We start from the raw sequence: 22,085 nt of genomic DNA, 5'->3' as shown, positions 1-22,085 counted from the left end.
CTTGGTTTGAAGAAAGACATTTTTTTTTTGAAAATTGGACAAAAATACAAAGGTACAAGATTGTGAAATGGCTTTAATGAAGGAAAGAACTACCTGTATACAATGAACTACCTATACATCATTTACAGTGCTTCGTGGTAGTGGGCAGGTGATGTAGTTTTTCACCATGGGTTCTGCTTTTTTGTTGTTGTTGTTAAATAAGTTGAAATAATGTCTTCAACAAAAGCATATACAATCGATTACCAACCTCATAGCTCACAGTAGGCCTGTTTTAGAGGTTTATAATTTATCATTCAAAATCAATTCCTCTGTGGAGAACCTGAATGAGATTTTCACTTCCAGAACCAATGCTATTCTGAATTCAGCTTGACTTTTTACATCCAGTAAAAATCCTCTTGACACCACTTGATTAAAAGCTATTTGAGCCAAAGTGACTCAGAAGAGCGATATAGAAGTCAATACTTTTAAGTGTGAATAAGGTGTCCAAATACTTCTAGGGGCCACCGTATAACCATTTGCTCCGTGGCATCATTTTAAAGTGAATCCCACCCAGTGATTGAGCCGAGCAGGCGGTGTTAAAGAATCTAGTGAACTCAGTGCCTCGTTCACATTCACCCATAATGCATCTGAATGTTCCGCCAGTCCAGAGTAGTGTGCAGCTGCTGTCTGTCTCCACAGCATGTGCTACATGTATGAGTTGATGTCAGTTAGTGTCACCCAGTGGTGTTAAAGGCTGTGGTATTACAGCACCGGGAAAAACCCCACCCAAGTAGATTGATCTTCCGGGGCTGGAAGAGGACAGTGAGGAATGTGCCAGAGTGGAGGTGAAGATTACTAGTGCAGGGTGTAATAGGGCTGGGAAGTCCCATTAGAAACACCTTTCAGAGAAAGTGAGAAAAACCTGCTCTCTCGTTGACTTCTTTTTTTCCCCCCTTTAAAACCCTGAATTGAAATACAATTTGTAATTTTCTTCCTCATTAAAAAGGTCTGACACATAAAGAAATGGGTAGTACTTTTGTTTAGAATCATGAGATATTTATTCATAAAAAGGCTGTTTTAAAATCTTTTGATCTAAACCTCGTCTTATTGCACATTTGGTTTGGAGTCTGTTGTATAATTTCTGAAGCGACATGGCTGTTCATTAAGTGTCATTAAGTAATAATGGCCAGTCCTCAAGCATATCATGTAATTATGAGTGGATGACTAATTTGTGTAAAAATATCTCGATAAGTATCGTGCGATTATGCTTGATTATGCAAACATGCAAATTGTGTAATTTTATATATATGCCACCATGTGCCTTTAGAAGACAGAAAACAATGTTTGGTAACACTGTATAATTTCTTTCATTAATAACATTTACTGAAATTATTATGCTTTACAGATCTTTAGTTAAAGGAGTCATTATCATGGAAAACGCATATGCAGACATAACTAATGTTATTCATTGCATGTTCATAGTGGTTAGCCAATCACATCAGAGCTCGTTTACATATAGACATCTTTGGTACAGTAGCAAAAAAGAGTCAGCAAAGAGGTCGAAATGATCATGTAAAAACTGTGACTGTTTTTGGTATTAGAAATATTAACATTATAGGCAAGAAAAAAAACTCATATATTCATATTTGAGGCCAGTAAGATTTTGTTTTTGAAAGAAATTATACTTTTAATACTCACAAGTGACAGTAAATACAATTATAATGTTGCAAAAATATCTTAATCTTATAATTCTTTTGAACTTTCTAGTCATCAAAAAATCATAATAAATAATAGTTTTTTTACATATATGCATTTTGAAATAATGCATATGGCAATAGAAAACAGATGTTTTAAATTTATACTATTAGTTCACAATATTACTGTTTTTACTATATTTAATTATCAAATAAATGTAGCCTAGGTGACATAAGAGAGAAAACAACTTTTGAACAGTAGTGTATATTAATATAATTTTGTAACAAATATAAAATATATAAATGATGTCCCTTGTAATGTTTGTTTAAATAGTTAGAAATGTTCTGCTCCTCTTTGTATACCAGATTCTCCCTGGAGAGTGTATTTGCCTGATGTGGACCCCATTGTGACACAGGCCATGGTGAAGGGACTCACTCCGGCCCGCTCATACCAGTTCAGGGTCTGCGCGGTCAATCAGGTGGGCAAAGGACAGTACAGTTTCGAAACGAACAGGTAAGAGGCCATGGTTGTCAAAAGTTGCTTATTCGCATGTTGTCCGCCCATCATTGTTTTTTTACACTCGTGCTAGGTTAATAACAGGCTTATTATGTCCCATCACACTATGCCGCCCATCAGGACTGTCATTGTTTAAGTGTGTTTTCTGTCAATGATCCTCCACCCACAGTTCTCCGTAAGTCCTGCTGTGGCTGAAATCACAACACCGTAGGTTTTCTTTCTCAGGTCGTAAGTGGCAGGCCTCTGCTCTCACCTCTCGCTCTAATCAGCTCGCTTTCTCTGGCCTGAAGCTGTGGGCGGCAGACACCTCATTCCCAACGGCTCCTCTGAGTTTTATCTGCTCCAAACGTGACAAAACATGCCGTTTCTGTTCCAGGTGTCATCTCTCAACCTCAACAGCGCAACAGCGTCTCACTTTAAATTAAATCACTTTTATTTAGCTTGTTGAGGATGCGTCTTTTACTCCTGGTATTATATCCCGTACTATTTTGGTAGATCGGATCACAAGTGGACAACGCTAAATACAGGTGTAAACAGGGTGTAAAACTTTTTGAGCTTGTCCACTTTCAACCACTTCCAGAGGCAGTCGAAAATGCATTCGTATTGCTTTCGTATATTGTAAACTCTCATGTGCAAAACAGTGCAAAAGACCACCTATTCTCCGCCTGACCTAATGCATAAACACTATGGGAAGTGCGCTAGCCAGACGGGATTTAAACTTTGTCAACCAAAGACCCAAGTTTGGTTTGAAGACATTTGGTACCAAGGACAAGCAAGGTCTAACATGCACTCACAGCGTTCGCTGTGGTCTTGTGGCTGTCAGAGCAGCAACGAAAGCTGATGCTCTCCATGTTTTACCGTCGCCTCTGTTCATTATTGCGCAAGCTTATTTTGTCCATTAGATCGAAAGAAAGAAAAAAAAACATACAAAGACCCTCCCCTCAAAGAAATCAGGACAGAAGTGGTTGAAAGTGGACAAAAGAGACGGATTTAAACACCAGGTGTAAACAGGAATGTGTCCCCCTTGTGTTCTTGTGATCCGATCGACCAAAACACATCTTAATGCCAGGTGTAAACAGGGCCTTAGAGATATATGGCTGTTTAAACCTCTTCCTTCATGTTGACTAACACACAGTAAACAGGTGTAAACAGGGCCTTAGAGATATATGGCTGTTTAAACCTCTTCCTTCATGTTGACTAACACACAGTAAACAGGTGGGTGAGAGCAACAAAAAGTTGAAAAGACTTTTCAATTTGAATGGAACGATCAAGGTAACTAATGCATCTGCCTTTGCAGCAGAAAAAGACGTTCCTTTTAGGCTTGTGTGAATAATGAAAGCATTCAAGTAAATGCAAGTAAGAGCTGTTAATGAGCAACCGATTTAAAGGAAACCGTGCAAACAGCATGAGGCAGTCGGGTATGTAGGCTACAGTAGAGCAGTAATATCATCTCTCTGCAGACTTCACATCTATTCTCTCCCACCAATGATTTCTGGCTTTTCTCAGCACCTCCTCTTCCAAAACAGTGTCACCATGTTGTATGGCTCTCCAGGCAAAGTGAATATTGAAATTGAACTTTCTGACTTTTGAGCCCACTCTAAAAATGTAATATTTGTTAGTTTGTCTTTGAAAAATATTCATATCATCTAGGTTAATGTGGAGCATAATCTGATGAGGGAACGCATTAAACTTTAAAGACCTACCGTAGGTTCTAAACTCTTGTTTAACCTTAATTAATGCTTAACTGTATCAGACGTGCTCACATTACACATTTAAGGGCTTTATTTGGGAAATGATATTCAAGTGCAGGCAGCTAAAAGCAATTCATAACTGCCATTTGGTTATCATATCATCGCGAGTAGGTTAGATCACGACTGCTCGTTGTTCTTATGGTTTTAGTTTTTTTGAGCTTTTGCATGAATGCCTGATTGCTTTGTGTGTGATACAAACGGCAAAAAATCCTGTTAAAGGGAGCATAACACACACCTTTTTTGCCAATCTCATGTTAATCTTGAGTACCTATAGAGTAGTATTGCATACTTCATATCTCCGTAGAGTCTTTAGTTTTATCATACACTGAACAAAATTATAAACGCAACGCTTTTGTTTTTGCCCCCATTTTTCACGAGCTGAACTCAAAGATCTAAGACTTTTTCTATGTACACAAAATGTCAATTTCTCTCAAATATTGTTTCACAAATCTGTGTTAGTGAGCACTTCTCCTTTGCCAAGATAATCCATCCATCTCACAGGTGTGGCATATCAAGATGCTGATTAGACAGCATGATTATTGCACAGGTGTGCCTTAGGTTTATTTATTTATTATTGGCGCTTTTATCCAAAGCGACTTACATTGCATTCAAGGTACACATTTTTTACATTTTGTCAGTTCTTGCTTTCCCTGGGAATCGAACCCATGACCTTGGCGTTGTTAGCGCCACACACTATTGTTTGAGCTACAGGAAAGTTTTTATTGTTGGCCACAATAAAAGGTCACTCTAAAATGTGCAGTTTTACTGTATTGGGGGGGTCCAAAAAAAAGTAAATATTTGGTGCGGCCACCATTTTCCTCACGCAGTGCAACACATCTCCTTCGCATAGAGTTGATCAGGTTGTCGATTGTGGCCTGTGGAATGTTGGTCCACTCCTCTTCAATGGCTGTGCAAAGTTGCTGGATATTGGCAGGAACTGGAACATGCTGTTGTATACGCCGATCCAGAGCATCCTAAACATGCTCAATGGGTGACATGTCCGGTGAGTATGCTGGCCATGCACGAACTCGGATGTTTTCAGCTTCCAGGAATTGTGTACAGATCCTTGCAACATTGGGCCTGAAGGAGTATATTTGGCACAGAAATACGACTCCGTCATACGTCCAACTCATTTTGTTTTTTACTTTGGTCATGTTTAGCATGAGAGTCCAACTCTTTAACAGTGTAAATAAGTCTAGCTGCAAAAAAGCTGTGATTTGAAACACTCAAACCTTTTAATTACAAAAAAGTATCATTTTAAACTTTTTTAAAAATGACACAGACTTGTTATACATTATACAGATTTTTCTACTTGAAGACATTTTTGCATGTTTATTTTACATAAAATTACTATTTAAATGTAATTTTTCACTGTACGTGGGAACTTAGTTAACCAGTTAACATGTTTTTACTCCAACTTTCATTTGTAACATTTTAGAATCTTTATTTTAGAATCTATATTTTTTGCAAAGAGAAATGTGTTGAGGTCTGTTTGCACTTTGATGTTTACCCAGAGCCTCTGCATTTTTTAAATCTCACAGAGACCCTTTAATAAACTAAAATATAAGCTCCAAAAAATGTTTTCTCCTCTTAGGGTTGAACAGAAATAGCCAATATAGAATAGTTACTTCCTTGAAAAGAGTACAGGTATTTACCACTGGGTTAAAAAGCACTCGTATTAGTGACAAATCCTCAAGCAGACATGCACAGGCCCGGCTCCAGCTTTGAGATTTGTTGAAGTTGGGCCAAGTGAAATTCCTGGTGGGCCCAGAGTCTTAACATTATTTATTTTTTTCCCTGTAACAAAACATTATTTTTTTAACATAACTATATTTTTTGTGGAGAGAATGTGATTTTGTGGCTATGTAAGGCCCGCTAAAATCGTTCCAGTGAAATCTAACGATCGCGGGTGAAGGTTGCTGCGCATTCGGTCTTTTCAGCTGGGCAAAGGGATTTTATTCCAATTCATCTTTTATCTGACTCCATTTTATCATAATCTCGAATTCACGTTAGAATGCCAATTGGTTATTTGGTCATTTATATTTAATAGTTAATCACACATTTAATTATTCTGTTTAACCCTTTGTTGAAATTATACCCGTTCATAATCTACTAGAGATAGTCAATAATTCTAGAGTAAGTCAGAATAAAATCAAAATGTAACAATTTATTAACAGTCAGGTAAATGTATAACGCCAATTACATAATCAATTCAAAGATAATCCATACATATCATCAAATACTCTGAAGTAAAGAATAAAATATGGATACCTGACTTCTTAAAATTACTTAACGCTGAGCATCTGTTAGAGACACTCAGTGTTATGGGCAGAACGATGTAAAGTTCGCCCCCTGACCTTTCTGCCACGTCGCTTTTAGTACTCAGACCAGACAGAAATCTCTTTCAAATGGAAACGTGTTAACAATGGGAATGTACATTATTACTGTCCCATAGGCCTGTATTGTCAAGAGACCAAATGGCTAAAGCCACACCCAACGTAATATGCAAAATATCTCTAAACTCTAAAAAACGTTATCATTTTTTTGGTTTACTTCTGTGGGGATGAGATCTTTGTACCAGTCGCACTGAGACATTTCAAACGATATCAAACATGTATAATACTGTATAGTGAGAATTCACATTAAACCATACAGATTTTTGGGTGGATTCTGGAGGAAGGATGGCTGAAGATTCAGGTGAAAGGAAAGGCATGTAAATTAAAGCCATTCTCAGGTGATTCACTCAGCGTGACCACGTCTCGGATGGGAGTGCAAACTGTATGAGTGAGTTCAGATGCTAATTTCTTTATTTCCCAGAGCGTCCTTGTTCCTCAACCAGACATTCTGGCATATGCATATGCATTTTTCTAATCTTGCAACTACATACATCACTCACTATGTTAGTGTGGTGCATATTGATAAAAAAAAAAAAGTCAGCATACTATTGCTTCCAATTATACTTTCAAATTTAAACTCACTGCAAGCGTGATGTTTCAAATGGAATGCTCTTTGCTCACAGATGTTTCAATTATGTACCTGTATTAACTGAGCTTTGGTTGTTTGTGCTTCACATCTCGTTTGCATGTCATGTTTTCTCATTAAGTCATAAACCAAAAAACTATTCCAGATACGATATAAGGTAAGAGAGAAGACAAAATTGTAGGAATTGTGACTTATATGCAGGGCTATTGACTAAGACAGTTCAAAAAACACTGTTTAGAGCAAAGCTGCTTCCTCAGGGACAGAGTTTAAACAGAAAGTGGTTCTTGAAGGGCCCCATCAGTCTTCTCTTTCATGCATGTCTCCTTGCTGTGACAGACATCTGTCCATTTGGGCTTATTAACCTCTTAAGGTCTGGGACCATTTTTGGGATTTCCGCCTGGATTTGGCCTACCCAAATTGAAAAGCTTCCCATACCCACATACAGTGGTCTAAATTCGAAAGTTTGTTGTCATTTTACAGGAAACCCTTTGAAGTTTCATAAACCACTGCTAAAAGTGATACACATGTAAGTATGTGCTGTCTAAGCTGTAATAACCCCCTCAAAAAAGAGACGCTTTTGGATTTTTTTTCTTATAAATTCATTTTTGAAAGTGTGTAATTCAGGCCCTGTGAGCTCTAGCACCCTGCAGACAGTTTGGGCTGTTTCCACTATATTCCAGACAATAGTGGAAAAATTTTTTTGTCTGTATCATGTTTCATGCAAGATTTATACAAATGGATCTTATTACAGCTCAGACAACATATACTTACAAGTTTAAAGATGCTTTTATGGAGAGGCTTGTTAGTTCGGGACCAAATGCTGGTTTGAAGTTGTAAATAAACATATATATTTCCCAGAAATTGAATTATGACATTTTTCTCCGATTGTAGAATGTGATCAAGGATGAATATCAAGACCTCTAAAGTGGACAGGCCAAAATTACCCTATTTAAAGGGTTAGTTCACCCAAAAATGAAAATTCTGTCATGAATTACTTACCCGTAAGACCTCCGTTCATCTTCGGAACAGAAATGAAGATATTTTAGTTGAAATCTGATGGCTCTGAAAGGCCTCCAGTGGCACAATGCACGGTTCACTCTCAAGACCCTTAAAAGGTACTAAAGACGTCGTTACAAAGTCCATCTCACTACAGTGGTTCTACAATAACGAGAATAGTTTTTGTGCGCAAAAAAACCCTAAATAACGACTTAAATAGTGATGACGATTTCAAAACACGGCATCATGAAGCTTCGAAGCGTTATGAATCAGTGAGTCGGAACGGAGATGAACGGAGGTTCGAACGACATGAGGGTAAGTAATTAATGACAGAATTTTCATTTTTGGGTGAACTAACCCTTTAAGGGAGGTGGTGGAAGGCAAGGATAATTAATAGGTTTAAAACTAGAAATATTTCAAGCTGGGTTAATTTTATGTTAGATAATGACTTGTCTAGTTTATCTATTCAGAACACACACACAAAACAATGCCTCTAATGCATTCTAAAAGGTCATAGGACCCCAAAGTGCACTGTATTTGTATAAAGTGCCAGACTCTTTCCTTGTTTTGTTTATGTTCAGAGGCAGATGTTTAATAGCTGGTGGCACAGTGCAAGTGCGTAAAACAAATGTGTAAATACTGCATGGCTACAGCTAGAAAAGCTCTGTTTCAGGGAGGAGCGAGCAGTCTTTCCTTACGGCCATCATTAGGCAGATTTACAGAGCACTGTCTGAGAAAAGCTCCATGATATTGGTTATAGAGGGCATTAATTATGAAATAGACTTCTGGGAAGAAATAACAAAGTGTGGTCAGAGGTTTAAGAAGGCTCTGACAATAAATCTGAAAGGACCCAATGATCCTATTAAACTTTAATGCAGATTTAACTGTCCATTAGCATGAAACGCAAAGGGCAGATGAATCTATGGGTATTATTAAGTATTCAACACTGATTCATTTTCAAACTTTGTTAATTAAGAAAATGCACATTCTGTAGAATGAACTGAGCATTGCTCACAAAATATCATTTATGTGTGATAGCAAACTAGCCTGTAGAGACCAGCCATTATGACATTACCAATGATCACAGAGCCCACAAAATCATCGTTAGCATTTCCCACAATAAAAGTGTTTACTATTTCATTACCGTTGTAGTAAGATCTAGTAAGGAGGAACCAATTGGGTCTTTTTAAACCAATATTGTGATACATTCCCCCATTTTGCAAATGGCAGCCACTAGCACCATAATGTTGATATGAATTCATGTTTTATTTCAGGAGATCGACATGAACAGGACTTTCAACGTATTTCTTCTTCTCTTTTTGCGAAGAGAAATGTGTTGAGGTCCGTTTGCACTTTGATGTTTGCCCAGAGCCTCTGCATTTTTTAAATCTCACAAAGTCTCAGTCAACAAATGTGAATTGAGACCCTTTAATAAACTAAAATATAAGCTTCAAAAAATGTTCATTCCTCTTAGGATTGAACAGAAATAGCGCTGTTTAGTGTGTTCCTTCCTTGAAAAGCGTACAGGTATTTACCACCGAGTTAAAAAGCTCTCACATTGGGGGACAAATCCTCTGGTAGACATGCACAGCACTACTGAACAACAAACCATACGATGCTCTTATCTTTAAAAATATTTGGTCTATTTGTAATTCGAAAGCTTGACATTTCAATGAAGCGCTTAGCTTGAAGTTGCTGAGCCAACTAACGTAATCTTGTACGGCTGTGAGCGCACCCAAGCCAGTTGCCACGTAAGCAGCGACCTCCAAATTCAAAGCATCAGGGTGCTTGGAGTACAGAGAGACTTTTCCACGAAAACGCATAAGAGCTTTTTATGGAGTGGGCGGATGTGATACAGTGCATCAGGTTGGGAAATGGAATTCCGACCAGAGGAATACGCTTTCATGGCTCACACTGTTGCGCCCTAGAGCGAGTCGACTAACCCAATTCGCAAGAGAGAAAATAGAGCAACGAACCAGTCATGTAAGAACACTTTGGTGTGGCGTTAAGTGTGTACCTGTAGAGCAGGCCAGATTGTGATGCTATAGCAACGCTCTTGCACTTCCTCCCCAGATTGATGCTGAGAGAGGAACCGCCCAGCGCTCCGCCCAAGAACATCGTAGCCAGCGGAAGAACCAACCAGTCTATTATGGTGCAGTGGCAGCCGCCCCCAGAGCCTCAGCTTAACGGAGTCTTGAGAGGCTACGTCCTCAGGTGAAACATGCACAAACCATTTCACAAACGGAACTTGCCTGATGAAATGTGCTGAAATATGACTTCTTTATTAATGACACATTTATTCATATGGCATACACGTTCATATGGCATACACTTTTTGGAAAAAGTGAAGCTTGTTTTGGCTCCAACAATGTTTTTGATTCCATTTGTCATCCCATCTAGATTATGGAGTTGACCTTAGTGCTGTCACTTTGACTACTGTTTTAGTACAGTTGTAGCCTAGCACATTTATAAGCAAACTGATTTAAAAGGTGTGTTTGATATGTCTGCGTGAAAGTTAATCTTGTCAGGCTGTAGTAAAGGTTTTGGCAAGCATGACAATCCACTCTAGTCAGAACAATAGCTATAGCACTTTAGTTTGAGGTCCAATTCTCTCTATTAACCCTCTGGTGCTCATTTCTGGCCGGAAAATTTTCGGTTTTGAAATTCTAAAAATCACAGCTTCATCGGAATGATATGAAACTTGATGACTTTATTGGGATTAGGTATGTGAACACACAAAAAAATTGAGGGCATGATTCAAGGATGCTAATTGGTCGTAAAAACAAAACAAAAAGTTTACCTTTCATCATCTTCAGTCACAAATGACTGACCATAGGAAATAGTCAAAAACACAAAAATTCTCAGAATATTTGTGTGCACAATCTACAAATCGGCCACAGTGCTGAAAAAAAGTACACAGCAGTAAAGGTGTGACACTCAAGAGTGTGATTTTGACACACGCGTGCGCACACACACACTTAAACACATACACACACATATGAACCACTGAACCTATGAACCACATTTTGAATTTTTTTAAATCACAGCTTCATCTGAATTATGTGAAACTAGTTTCTTATTAGCATGCATATTACTAGGATATTGGCTGTTTATTAGTACTTATAAAGCACATATTAATGACTTATTCTGTATTACCATATTCTAAATCCCTTAATCCTACCCAATACCAAAATTTAACAACTACATTACTAACTATTAATAAGCAGTAAATTGGGAGTTTATAAGCTTATTTTGCTTATTTTGAGCTTATTATAAGCTTATTTTGGGTCCAACAATCACACTTTAATTTGGGGAACACATGTTCACTATTATCTACGAATTGAATAGTGAACATGTGTTCCCCAAATTAAAGTGTGACCGAATAATACTATTTTGGCGCAATTTCAAAGATTGGAAATTTGTAAAAATGTAAACATTTATCTAAAATATGTTTGGGGTACTCATTATTAATGCTGCGACACACCAAGCCAGCCATCAGCCAATGTCGGACCATTGTTGATCGTCTATAAGCCTAGTTTTTATGGTGTGGCAGTAATCGGGCTACCATCAGCAGCTTTTCGGATGATTGAGCATGTTGAATCACCATCATTGCACATCAGTAAAAGAGATCCTTCTGATTGGCTGTTCCCTTTTTGAATGAAGAATACAGACTACTGCCTATACCTGCTGGTATGGAGAGTTTTTTGCTCTCACACAGGTGCAGAACATATGTGCTGTAGTTGGCCGTCGTCTGTAGTCTTTGCGGTGTGTTCAAGCGCAGCAACTTTTTGTCCCAGACAAATGTGGCGTTAGGCGACACCACAGTCGACTTTCGTTGCCTCTAGTTTGGTGTATCTGGGTCTTAAAAGATACTGATTTCTCAAACCAATTGTTTCTTTATTTTGAAACGAACATGACTGAAAGTAATGACTTGCATTTCAGTAACTGTTTATTCAGTATTCCAATTGCACATGAATTTGTTAGTTTTTTTGACCAATTTAATTAGAATTGACTCATAGTAGATTGTGAGTTCATTGGTTGCATTATATGTTTGAGTTTTGCAAGCAAAGACAACACAAAAGAAAGATATAATGTCTTGGCATTATTCAGTGTATGCAGAATGTTAAAATCGTATTTTTATTTATTATGCACCCAACAGAGAAGATCAACCAAATGAATGACACTCATTTCTCTTATGTAGCAAGAGCTTGGATGCATTTCATTAGCTGTGTTTGACCAATCTTATCCTCCTCTACGAATGTGTTGTGAATATTTATGCTGTTTTTAATAGCATTCCTCCACCGTTGGTGTATTTCACACAAGTTTTACCCTGGAAGAGAGCTTGTATGTGCCTAATAATTATACAGCCTGTGGAATGACTTCTAACGGAGCAGTGACCTGGAAGAAAATCGTTGTCGCTCACTGTTTGGCCATCGATTGCCCTGATACAGGTACCGGCTCGCGGGGCTCCCTGGAGAGTACCAGCAGAAGAACATCACCAGCCCTGAGATCAACTACTGCCTGATCACAGAGCTCATCATCTGGACCCAGTATGAGATTCAGGTGGCCGCGTACACCGGGGCAGGCCTGGGCGTCTTCAGTCAGCCTGTCACTGAGTACACGCTGCAGGGAGGTGAGACCTTGTTCCTCTGTCACACTCTCAGTTTTTTTTTTCTTGCCTAACAGTTGCTGCTTCTATCAGCTTCTGTGTTTTCATCTATTCCTTTTCATCAGTGCAGGCAGGAAGCATGCCGGTTTGAACCGGTTGATGCAGTATTTGTTTACATGCCATGCTGAGGTTGACTTAGCCTCCACGTAGACGCCACGTTTATTTTAGAGCCCTCTTCTTGGACAGCTAACTTCCATACGAATCCTCTTCAAAACAATTATGTCAATTATCTACGAGGGCGCTTTTCTCTTCAGATGAGGAGAATCCATTTCGGGAAATTCAGGGTCTTCTCATTTGGACGTTTGGATGATTATCTGGGGAGCGTAAAATGTATCGACTCTGCTTTGAGAGGCTTCATCTGTCTAATTATTTTAAATAGACGTTTTATAAACAGAGTCTGTCAAGCAGTTGAATGGTATTGACGTAGCTCCGCCGAACCCTCTCACAATTAGCAACCTTGACGACATCACTGATCCTAAGTAAGAGACAGTGCTATATGAACTTACTGCAGTTTTACTTTGGATGAATAAGCATGGTCATTTTGGACAGTTAATTATTTAGCATAAATGTGTCATACCTCCTAACCTGTGTGCTACTACAGGTAACACATGACATTAACAAGATAGCACAGATATGTGTGAACGCCCCTAAATCCATCTTAGATTAACTTGACTATAAAATGCATTGCTGCAGGCCAATAACAGGCTTAGGTTTAAAGGTACACTATGTAACTTTTTTTGTTCAAAATTTACAAAATTGAAATAATGAGTGAGTACATCATGAATCCATCTTCCAAACCATGTTTTCGTCTAATCCTGAATCACTACGGTACACCTATATTAAAGGATTAGTTAACTTTTAGATACACTTTTGCTGATATTTTACTCACCCCCATGTCATCCAAGATGTCCATGTCTTTCTTTCTGCAGTTGAAAAAGAAATTACGTTTTTTGATGAAAACTTTCCAGCATTTTTCTCCTTATAATGGACTTCAATGGGCTCCAAACGGTTCAAGGTCCAAATGACAGTTTCAGTACAGCTTCAAAGGGCTTTAAACGATACCAGACGATGAATAAGGGTCTTATCTAGCGAAACGATCAGTTTCTGCGAGAAACCGAGCAGTATTTATGCTATTATTTTACCTCTTTTCAGACGAACGTGGTCATCTCTGAGCTCAGCCATAACTTCCGCTAAGTGAGGACAAAATACGTGCCGGGTCATAGATATATCGATCGTAGATGCCTCATTCTACTGATCCGTGCAAGTGCTAATGAGGCATCTACGTGTACATCTATGACCAGCCTCTTATTTTGACCTCACTTAGCGGAAGTTATGACGGAGCTCAGAGATGATCACGTTCGTCTGATAAAAGGTAAAATAATAGCATAAATACTGCCCGGTTTCTCGCAGAAACGGATTGTTTCACTAGATAAGACCCTTACTCATTGTTTGGTATCGCTTAAAGCCCTTTGAAGCTGTACTGAAATTGTCATTTGGACCTTGAACCGTTTGAGGCCCATTGAAGTCCATTATATGGAGAACAATCCTGGAATGTTTTCATCAAAAAACTTAATTTCTTTTCGACTGAAGAAAGAAAGACATGGACAATCTTGGATGACATGGGGGTGAGTAAATTATCAGCAAACATTTATTTAAAAGTGAACTAATCCTTTAAGTGTTTATATTCTAACTATTTTAGGCAATAACCTATGTGACTCATACATTTATTTACAAAAACGGAGAGAAGTAGCTCCTACTACAATGTTCTTGCAAGACGTATGCAGTTTTGTTTATTAACCAATAGAGCGTGAAGTGGAAATAAAGCAAAAAACATTTTGGACTTTTAAAACCACTTATTGTAATGTGCAGTACTGTTTAACCTCTGGAAGTCTGAGCTCTTTTGGGGCCCTTTAGATGTTTTGACATGCTCTGACATTTGTGCTTTTTTCAGTTGCTTATAAACATATTAACCGCCGACTCGAGGGGGTTAAAATGTTTGTGGATGATAAGATTAAAGAAATCAATACTTTTATTAAGCAAGCACACTGCTAAATTGACTGAAAGATATCGTAAAGATATTCATATTGTTACAAAAGATTTATATTTTAATCAAATAAATGCTGTTCTTTTGAAGAAAATGGCACAGTGTGCACAAAAATATGAAGCAGCACATCTTTTTTTAACATTGGTAATAATAAGAAATGTTTCTTGTGCATCAAATCATATTTGATTTGAAGACTGGCGTAATGATGCTGAAAATTCAGATCACAGAAATAAATTAAATTTTTAAATATTTATAAATAGAAAATAGTTATTTCAATTGTGATAATATTTCATAATATAACTGTAATATAAAAAGCTTTCACCCCTTAACTTTTCAATAGTAGTGTATAATAAATTATTTATTTGTCTGCAACAACAAAAAATATATTTAACTTATCTTCATTCAGGGCCTTTATTTTGGAAATATTGGTATATGAACTTAATTTGATTAATTTAATTATTCAAATCGATTGACAGTTTTATAAACACCACTAGGTCTGCAGTGTATGTGCTTTTTACCCACTGAAGAATTCCAGGTGGGGGAAAGTGCCTCTGAAGTGCAGAGATGTCGCTGCATAATGAATATGTTTACACCGCTTTAAGAGAAGACTATAATTGGCAGGCTTTTGAAAGACAGTCTTTTGATTCAAAATAAGTCAAAGCTTGACAGGCAACCTGAAAAGATCAGCCGCAGAAGAAAAAAAACACATCTCTCTCACCAGGCATTCATGAATATGCTTTTTGTGTGGATTTTTGTGGCAGGGGTTTTATGAATGTATACAACCAATTCCGCAAAAAAACATTTGAAAGTCTAAAATTCTGTTTCATGTGTGTTGTACAAGTACATGCTTTTCAGTTGTATTATATACACCAATAAAGGTGTCCATACAGCCAACAAAAAAAAAGGTATGGCAAACAATCAAGTATCTGGACTCTGCTGTGAAATTGTTTTGTTTTGGCTTATATAAGACCTGGCCTGTCATTTGACTGCCGGCTCTCTCGATTCATCCTAGAAGGATGCTGGATGTATAATAGAATGTATTTTCTCTTTCATTTATTGTGTCCATGCTACAGCGTCCTCCTTCATAAAAGGTCAGAAATGTCTCAGGGACATCTCAGGTGCACCGTGAAGACTGTAAACTGAGCTACTTAATTTAACTGATGAATTTTAATAATGTTGCGATTCTAAAATTAGACATTTATTGGCTACTTTATTAGTTGATGCTCAGATATTGTTGCCGCGTTTTACATTATAAAAATAAGAGCAAACTTTATGACTTTGGACTCATTTTGTTGGGAAAGCCATTTACAGTTTTCTGAAAAACTGATTTCTTTGCACTTTAGGTTTTGTATTAACCTTGACCTGTTAACATAGGTTGTCACTTTCTCTATCGTTTTGGTTCAAAGCAGACGTGAGACGTCAGAAGTGTTTAGGTGGTGTCTGCGGCAGTCTGTCTTGTGTATCCAGCAGGGCAACATTTATTTGAGTGCTGTTTGTCTCATAGATGATCGATCAGTATATGGGTGGAAGCCACATACAGTACATTCAGTCCAACATTGTGGCGATTTTACCGTGTCCCACAACCTGTCAACTTTAAAGGGGACCTATAGAGGGTATACATCGCCGTCAGTTTCCCACCGTAACGCACCCCCTCAGACGGGACTGAGTTGCAGAAGAGCTGCTGCGTGACTGGAGTTAATAGGGGAAAACGCGAGTAAAACAAATGGTTATCAGTTTAAACTAGGCTGGACTCGATATAGTGTTCCTTACAACTTACCAAAGATCCAGTGATACGTGGATATTGACATGCAGCCAGGAATCATGTTTTCCTGTACATTTATACGAGCCTGATTTCGATACATAAATATTTATCACTGTCAGTCATCACAATTTCGAGAGTGAATCCCGCATGTATATGCGGATGGGTATATGGCCATTGCGTTGTAGAAATCAACAAACATGTCTGTGATTGGCTACATTATTCACCAAAGTAAAAACACGATGGAAATTGAATCTTTTGACCAGTGCAAATACAGATATGCACTGGATATTTTGCCAACTCTTTTTCGATAATAATATGCTATTATTACGAATTCTTACAGAGGATTACGGGGATTACAAATCCTAGACCAGCAGTTATGGGCAGCTTTTCCCTCTAAAAGCAATCAGTAGCAGAAGCAGCAGACGGCAGGGGTCTGAGTGAGAACATTACACGCTATTATCAAGTCCGTCTCCCTCGATCCGGAGGGGGGCACAGGGATGTCCATGGAGCCTCCCCCGACCCCCGCTCTGGCGCCGGGCCTGGTTTTGTGTGTTTTTCGCGGGATTCACGCTGTAAACCAATGCGCGCTCTCAGTCTTTTTGCTACTCAGTGCGCGTAACCGCAGTCACTCCAGCTGACGGTGATATACCCTCTATTATGCACCTTTTTACAAGATAATAAGTAATAAGTCTTAGGTGTCCTCAGAACGTGTCTGTGAAGATTCCGCTCAAAATACCCCACAGATAATTTATTATACCATGCTCAAAATGCCCCTTTTTGGGTGGAAGCAAAAACATGCTTTTTTTGTGTGTGTATCTTTAAATGCAAATGAGCTGCTGCTCCCCGCCCCCCTTTCCAGAACAGAGTGGAGCCTTTACAACTCGTGCCTCAGATACTCCGGCAACAACAAAACAGGAGAAATTTCCACAGACGCTATTTCCACAGAATGCGGTTTTGCGTTCCACTGCGCTGCTTTTCCATTATTTTCTATGTAAACATTTGCTAGACGGACCTTGCGCTATCCACACGCAATGTAGTTTTTAGACGCAAAGACAATGAGGCTTTGACTTTTTTAAGGTTAAACATTTGTAACTTTACCTCTGCGTTTTTTTAGAATGCCGTTTCCTGCACGAGACGCTGTAATGTTTGCAAGACAAGAGTTTACATAGAATGGAAAAATGCATTCTGTGTTCATAAATACAGCCAACAACTTTTGCATAATAGGTCCCCTTTAAGACTTGTCGAAAGCTTTCACTATGTCAGTCTCAAAGATACAGGTGTAAATGAGCCACTAGACCTGTGACATTACTTGTCTTGTCCCTTGTTAAAAGCAGTGCAGGACTTACTTTCCATAGCCCTCTTTTCAGAAGCTTCATTAGAAGTCTCTCTCCATGACCAGGAGCAAGAAGAGAGATTTTTTAACACGCCGAAATAATTGCAATGCTATGTCATACATTATATATAGCCCTTTATTTTAAAATGTGAGAAATAGTAATAATCAAGAATGAGTTGGTCTGTCCAAACCTTTGACTAGCAGTGTAGCTGATATAATGAGTGGCACTAGGGTGTACGATATCAGATGTAATCATATGTATATATAAAAAAACATGATCATCAACATTAAACAGCATATAAATCAAACCTGCCTAATGTTGCTGAAATGTCGACCCAGGACGAGCTATAGGACTGTGAAGCTTTGGGGGAGTTGATCTACTCCATCTATGTTTTAATCATCATTCTGAATCCGATCCAGACATAGTCTTTGAAAAAACTAAGAAAAAGACTGCATTAAGCTAGAATGAAAGGTCAGTTCTTTCTTTTGATATATTGCATAGTCTGATATTCATACAACAAAATATTCTGGGGGCCATGAAACTTTTTTGAAAATGATCAGAAATGCTGGTGGTGGCTGGCAACTTTTTTCAAAAAAAGTTGGCTGGGAGAAGAAAAACACAGTGTTAAGCAAATTAGTGCTGCAAATCAGAGTTTATGATTATGATAATAAATTAAAATAACATGATAACAAAAACCAGTTTGCAATATCCAGCAGCAAATCGGAATGATTTTGTACAGCTAAAATAACTGGAAGCAGATGACACGGAAAGCCTTGCACATTCAAGTTGCAATTGGCTAAGGACCACCCATTTAGTCAGAAAGAGGCTCTCTGACTGACATGTAAAGTGACCGTTCACAGTTTTGTTTTGTTCAACATCATGTTTAGTGAAAATGTAAATTACAGATTGCAATACAATTACATATTGCAATTGCATGCTATGACAGACTATCAGTACTTTCATATTTACCTGCAGATGCCGCAGATATTCACTTCTTAGTGAGGTACTTCACCTGATCTTCCATTATAGATGTAAGAGGACACAAATAATACAATTAAATCACTTGGGAATCTAAAAGGTTAGCCAAGCTTGGAAAATAGTCCTATTATTATTATTATTATTATTATTATTATTATTCAACTAAATGCTTTAAATGCCTTTTAAAACATTTTAAGCCATTATCTTCACAGACCTTTTTGAATCTAGCATTTCGTTGCTCATCTGAAGTGTTGATTGCCAAAGTCCTGGAACTTGTACACACTGCTTTTGTTTCCTGATGAACCGTTAAAGATCACTGCACGCTAAGCTCCCAGAAAATATGTAGAAGCCAACCAATAAGATTTAGACTTTTGTCTTCTCGAAAGTGTTTCCAATTTACTGTGCCTTAATGCATCAGATGTTCAGTGACCGGTGACTGGGGCTGAGAATAAAAAATTAGGTGAATAGGAGTCTAACATGCAGTATGTGCTTGCCTGCAGTTCCTACAGCGCCCCCTCAGGGTGTGGAGGCCAAAGCGGTGAACTCAACCACCATTGAATTTACGTGGAATCCACCACCTCAGCAGTTCATCAATGGCATCAATCAAGGTTACAAGGTACACCCATATATAAACTATATGTTTTGAGTCCATTAACATTTTTTTTTGTGTTGTTTCGATCCTTCGTTTTCTTGTTCTGTTTGAGTGACGTTGGTCTGTCCCTCAGTTAATGGCATGGCCCGAACGGTCTCCAGAGGATGTTATCGTAGTGACCATCACTCCTGATTATCACGGGACACGTCACTTCGGTTTCATCAGCAGTCTAAAAAAGTTCACCTGGTACCTGACGTCAGTGCTGTGCTTCACCACACCAGGGAACGGACCCCGCAGTGCCCCCAAACTAGTGCAAACTCATGAGGACAGTAAGTAATAGTCTGTTTCTTTGTCAGTCCATTCTCCAGGTCAAGGTCGTGTTTCTGTCTCTCCCTGAATCACATTACTTAATAAAAACTGATTGACTGTGACTGTGGTTCAAACTGATGCTCCTGAAGAAAACACGATGCATTCAACTTTGAGGATCACGGTAAATTGTACTCAATTTGTCTTTCGGGGAAACATGTAAGTATCCTCTGTTGCTTCCGAAGGGCAGTAGGGTAATACAAAAAAAAAGAAGATATTTAAACAAAATTAGGCAATTTGGAGAACATTGGGCAGTTTAACTGCTCAGGACAAACAAGGGACTCATGAACAACCATCACAAAACAAAAAAACAGGATCATCCAGGTAACGACACACAGCTTTAAGAATCAAGGGTTCATAAACTTAGTTAAACGGAGGCATTTTTATAAATTCAGCTATTTTTTTGTCTTGTGAAATATATGTAAACACATTTTATGTAAAATATCTTATTCAGGACGGTACTAAATAAAAAATAACATGCATTTTGTATGATTCCACATTTTCACAGATTCTGCAAGGGATGTGTAAACTTTTATATATATAATATTGTAATTAAAATAATACTATATACATATTTTATGATATGTCGCTTACCACCAGCTTTTGGCCTTTACATCAGCATTGTGACAGTGTTCTTGCTCTGAAACTGGGGTAGTTTGGGGGTGATAAAATACCAAATTACAACATGTCTTATAAAAGTCACATTAATTAAAGTGCTGCTCAGACTTAAGCACAAATACTGCTCTGTGGGTCAAGCCAATATAATTATATCAGTGTCTTTAGGCATCTGTGACACTACAAGTGAGTTTGGTTACTTTCAATAGAAATGTTACTAGGGAAAGAATTTACCAGGAAAAAGAAACAGTGTTTGAGTGCTTGTCAGGTTTTGATATCATTGGAAACTTTGTTGTGGTTCCCATTCAGTCGGTCACGTTCGACGTACGTCGGACGTACCGACGAATTGGGATCACTTCTGGGAGCCCCTATCAGCTTCGAGCTATCTAGAACCGGCCAATGGACAATTGGCGTGCGAGATTTGCATCTCGCGCCCCGCCCCGCGCCGCGGGTATAAACAGGAAGCGAGAGCGAATGCACGCTGTCATTCACTTCGGAGCCACACAGGCATATGAAGAGGACTCACTCATCTTACGACGAGTATTTTCGCTGCTATCAAGCAAGACTACAAGGACCGGAGAGAACCAGAGGAGGACGCGTGTTGGAGAAAACGGCACCTTTCAGCGGGACCGCGCTGACTCATCCAGCTGCCTCTGAGATAACAGAGAAAACTGCTGTTATCACAGCAACCCCGTTGGTCTGGGTAGGGCGTTTTCCTGTCTGAGTACAGGCACAGGCTGCACTGCAATCCCGTGCGCTGTCGCGGTTCCCCTGATTGCTTCAGCACAGAGCGTTTTCCTCACAAAAAGAGCTTCACGGGTGACGTGCCGTCTTTTTCAAGATGTCTTACCACCCGTGCGTTTCTGGATGCGGTCGTTCCCTGTCCCCTGCTGACGGTCACAATCGCTGTCTCACGTGTTTGGGCACACAGCACGCTGAGGCGGCATTTGTGGATAGTTCATCCTAACCCGGGTGGACCTGCTTCTTTGGATGGCCAGGGTGATCTGAGGATCACGTTTAGGGCAAACCCGCCGAGTGAATCTCCGCAGGCCCCTATTCCCTCTGCTCCGCAGCCGGTAGAGCCTCCAAGGGAACCCGCTGGACCCTCCCACGGGAGACCAGTGGTGACTTTTGGAGCTCCAGCGGACGAACAGATGTCGATCGCTGCATCGGAGGGGGGATGAAGGGTCAGTTGTACTGCCTCCCTCTGGGAGAGTGGCAACGGCTGCCCCGGACCCTGAGATGGCTGCTATGCTTGCCTGGGCCGCCGAAAGGGTTGGGCTCGAGTGGAACCCTCCACCGTGTCCCGAACCCTCTAGGTTGGACGATTGGTTCCTCAGGGTGGGTTGCGCTGGTTCTCAGCGTCCCGCCCCGACACCTTTCTTCCCGGAGGTGCATGAGGAGCTCACGAGGTCGTGGACGGCACCTTTTTCTGCCAGAAACCGGCCGAGTGACTCCTCCCCCCTCACTACCCTCGACGGCGGGCCAGCCAAGGGTTACGTGGGGATCCCGCCAGTGGAGCGCGCCGTCGCGATGCAACTGTGTCCGGCGACCGCCTCTAACTGGCGCGGTGACCCACGTCTCCCGTCCCGGGCCTGTAAGTTCTCTTCCGGTCTGACCGGGAAGGCTTACAAGGCCTGCGGACAGGCTGCGTCCGCCTTGCATGGCATGGCGTTGCTTCAGGTCCACCAGGCCCAGGCACTCCTTGACATGCACGAGGGTAGGCCTGACCCAGAGCTCCTCCGGGAGCTCCGGACGGCGACGGACCTCACCCTCCGGGCGACAAAAGTCACCGCCCGTGCCATC

General features: G+C 39.7%; 1 protein-coding gene across 9 annotated transcripts in view; it reads left to right on the top strand.

The window, feature by feature from the left end:
- Positions 1-22,085, top strand: part of sdk1a (sidekick cell adhesion molecule 1a) — a 405,563-nt gene that overhangs the window by 306,034 nt on the left and 77,444 nt on the right. For all 9 annotated transcript variants that reach the window (XM_079824232.1, XM_079824230.1, XM_079824228.1 and 6 more), the window contains 5 exons: positions 2,040-2,187; positions 9,993-10,133; positions 12,371-12,552; positions 19,207-19,322; positions 19,432-19,627. In XM_079824232.1, the coding sequence (XP_079680358.1) occupies positions 2,040-2,187; positions 9,993-10,133; positions 12,371-12,552; positions 19,207-19,322; positions 19,432-19,627 (783 nt within the window). The remainder of the gene's footprint in view (positions 1-2,039; positions 2,188-9,992; positions 10,134-12,370; positions 12,553-19,206; positions 19,323-19,431; positions 19,628-22,085) is intronic.

Source organism: Gobio gobio (genome assembly GCF_949357685.1).
Source record: "Gobio gobio genome assembly, chromosome: 1".
Classification (NCBI taxonomy): Eukaryota; Metazoa; Chordata; class Actinopteri; order Cypriniformes; family Gobionidae; genus Gobio; species Gobio gobio.
Note: the sequence above shows the minus strand (reverse complement) of the source record. Positions and strands in the feature narration are given on the sequence as shown.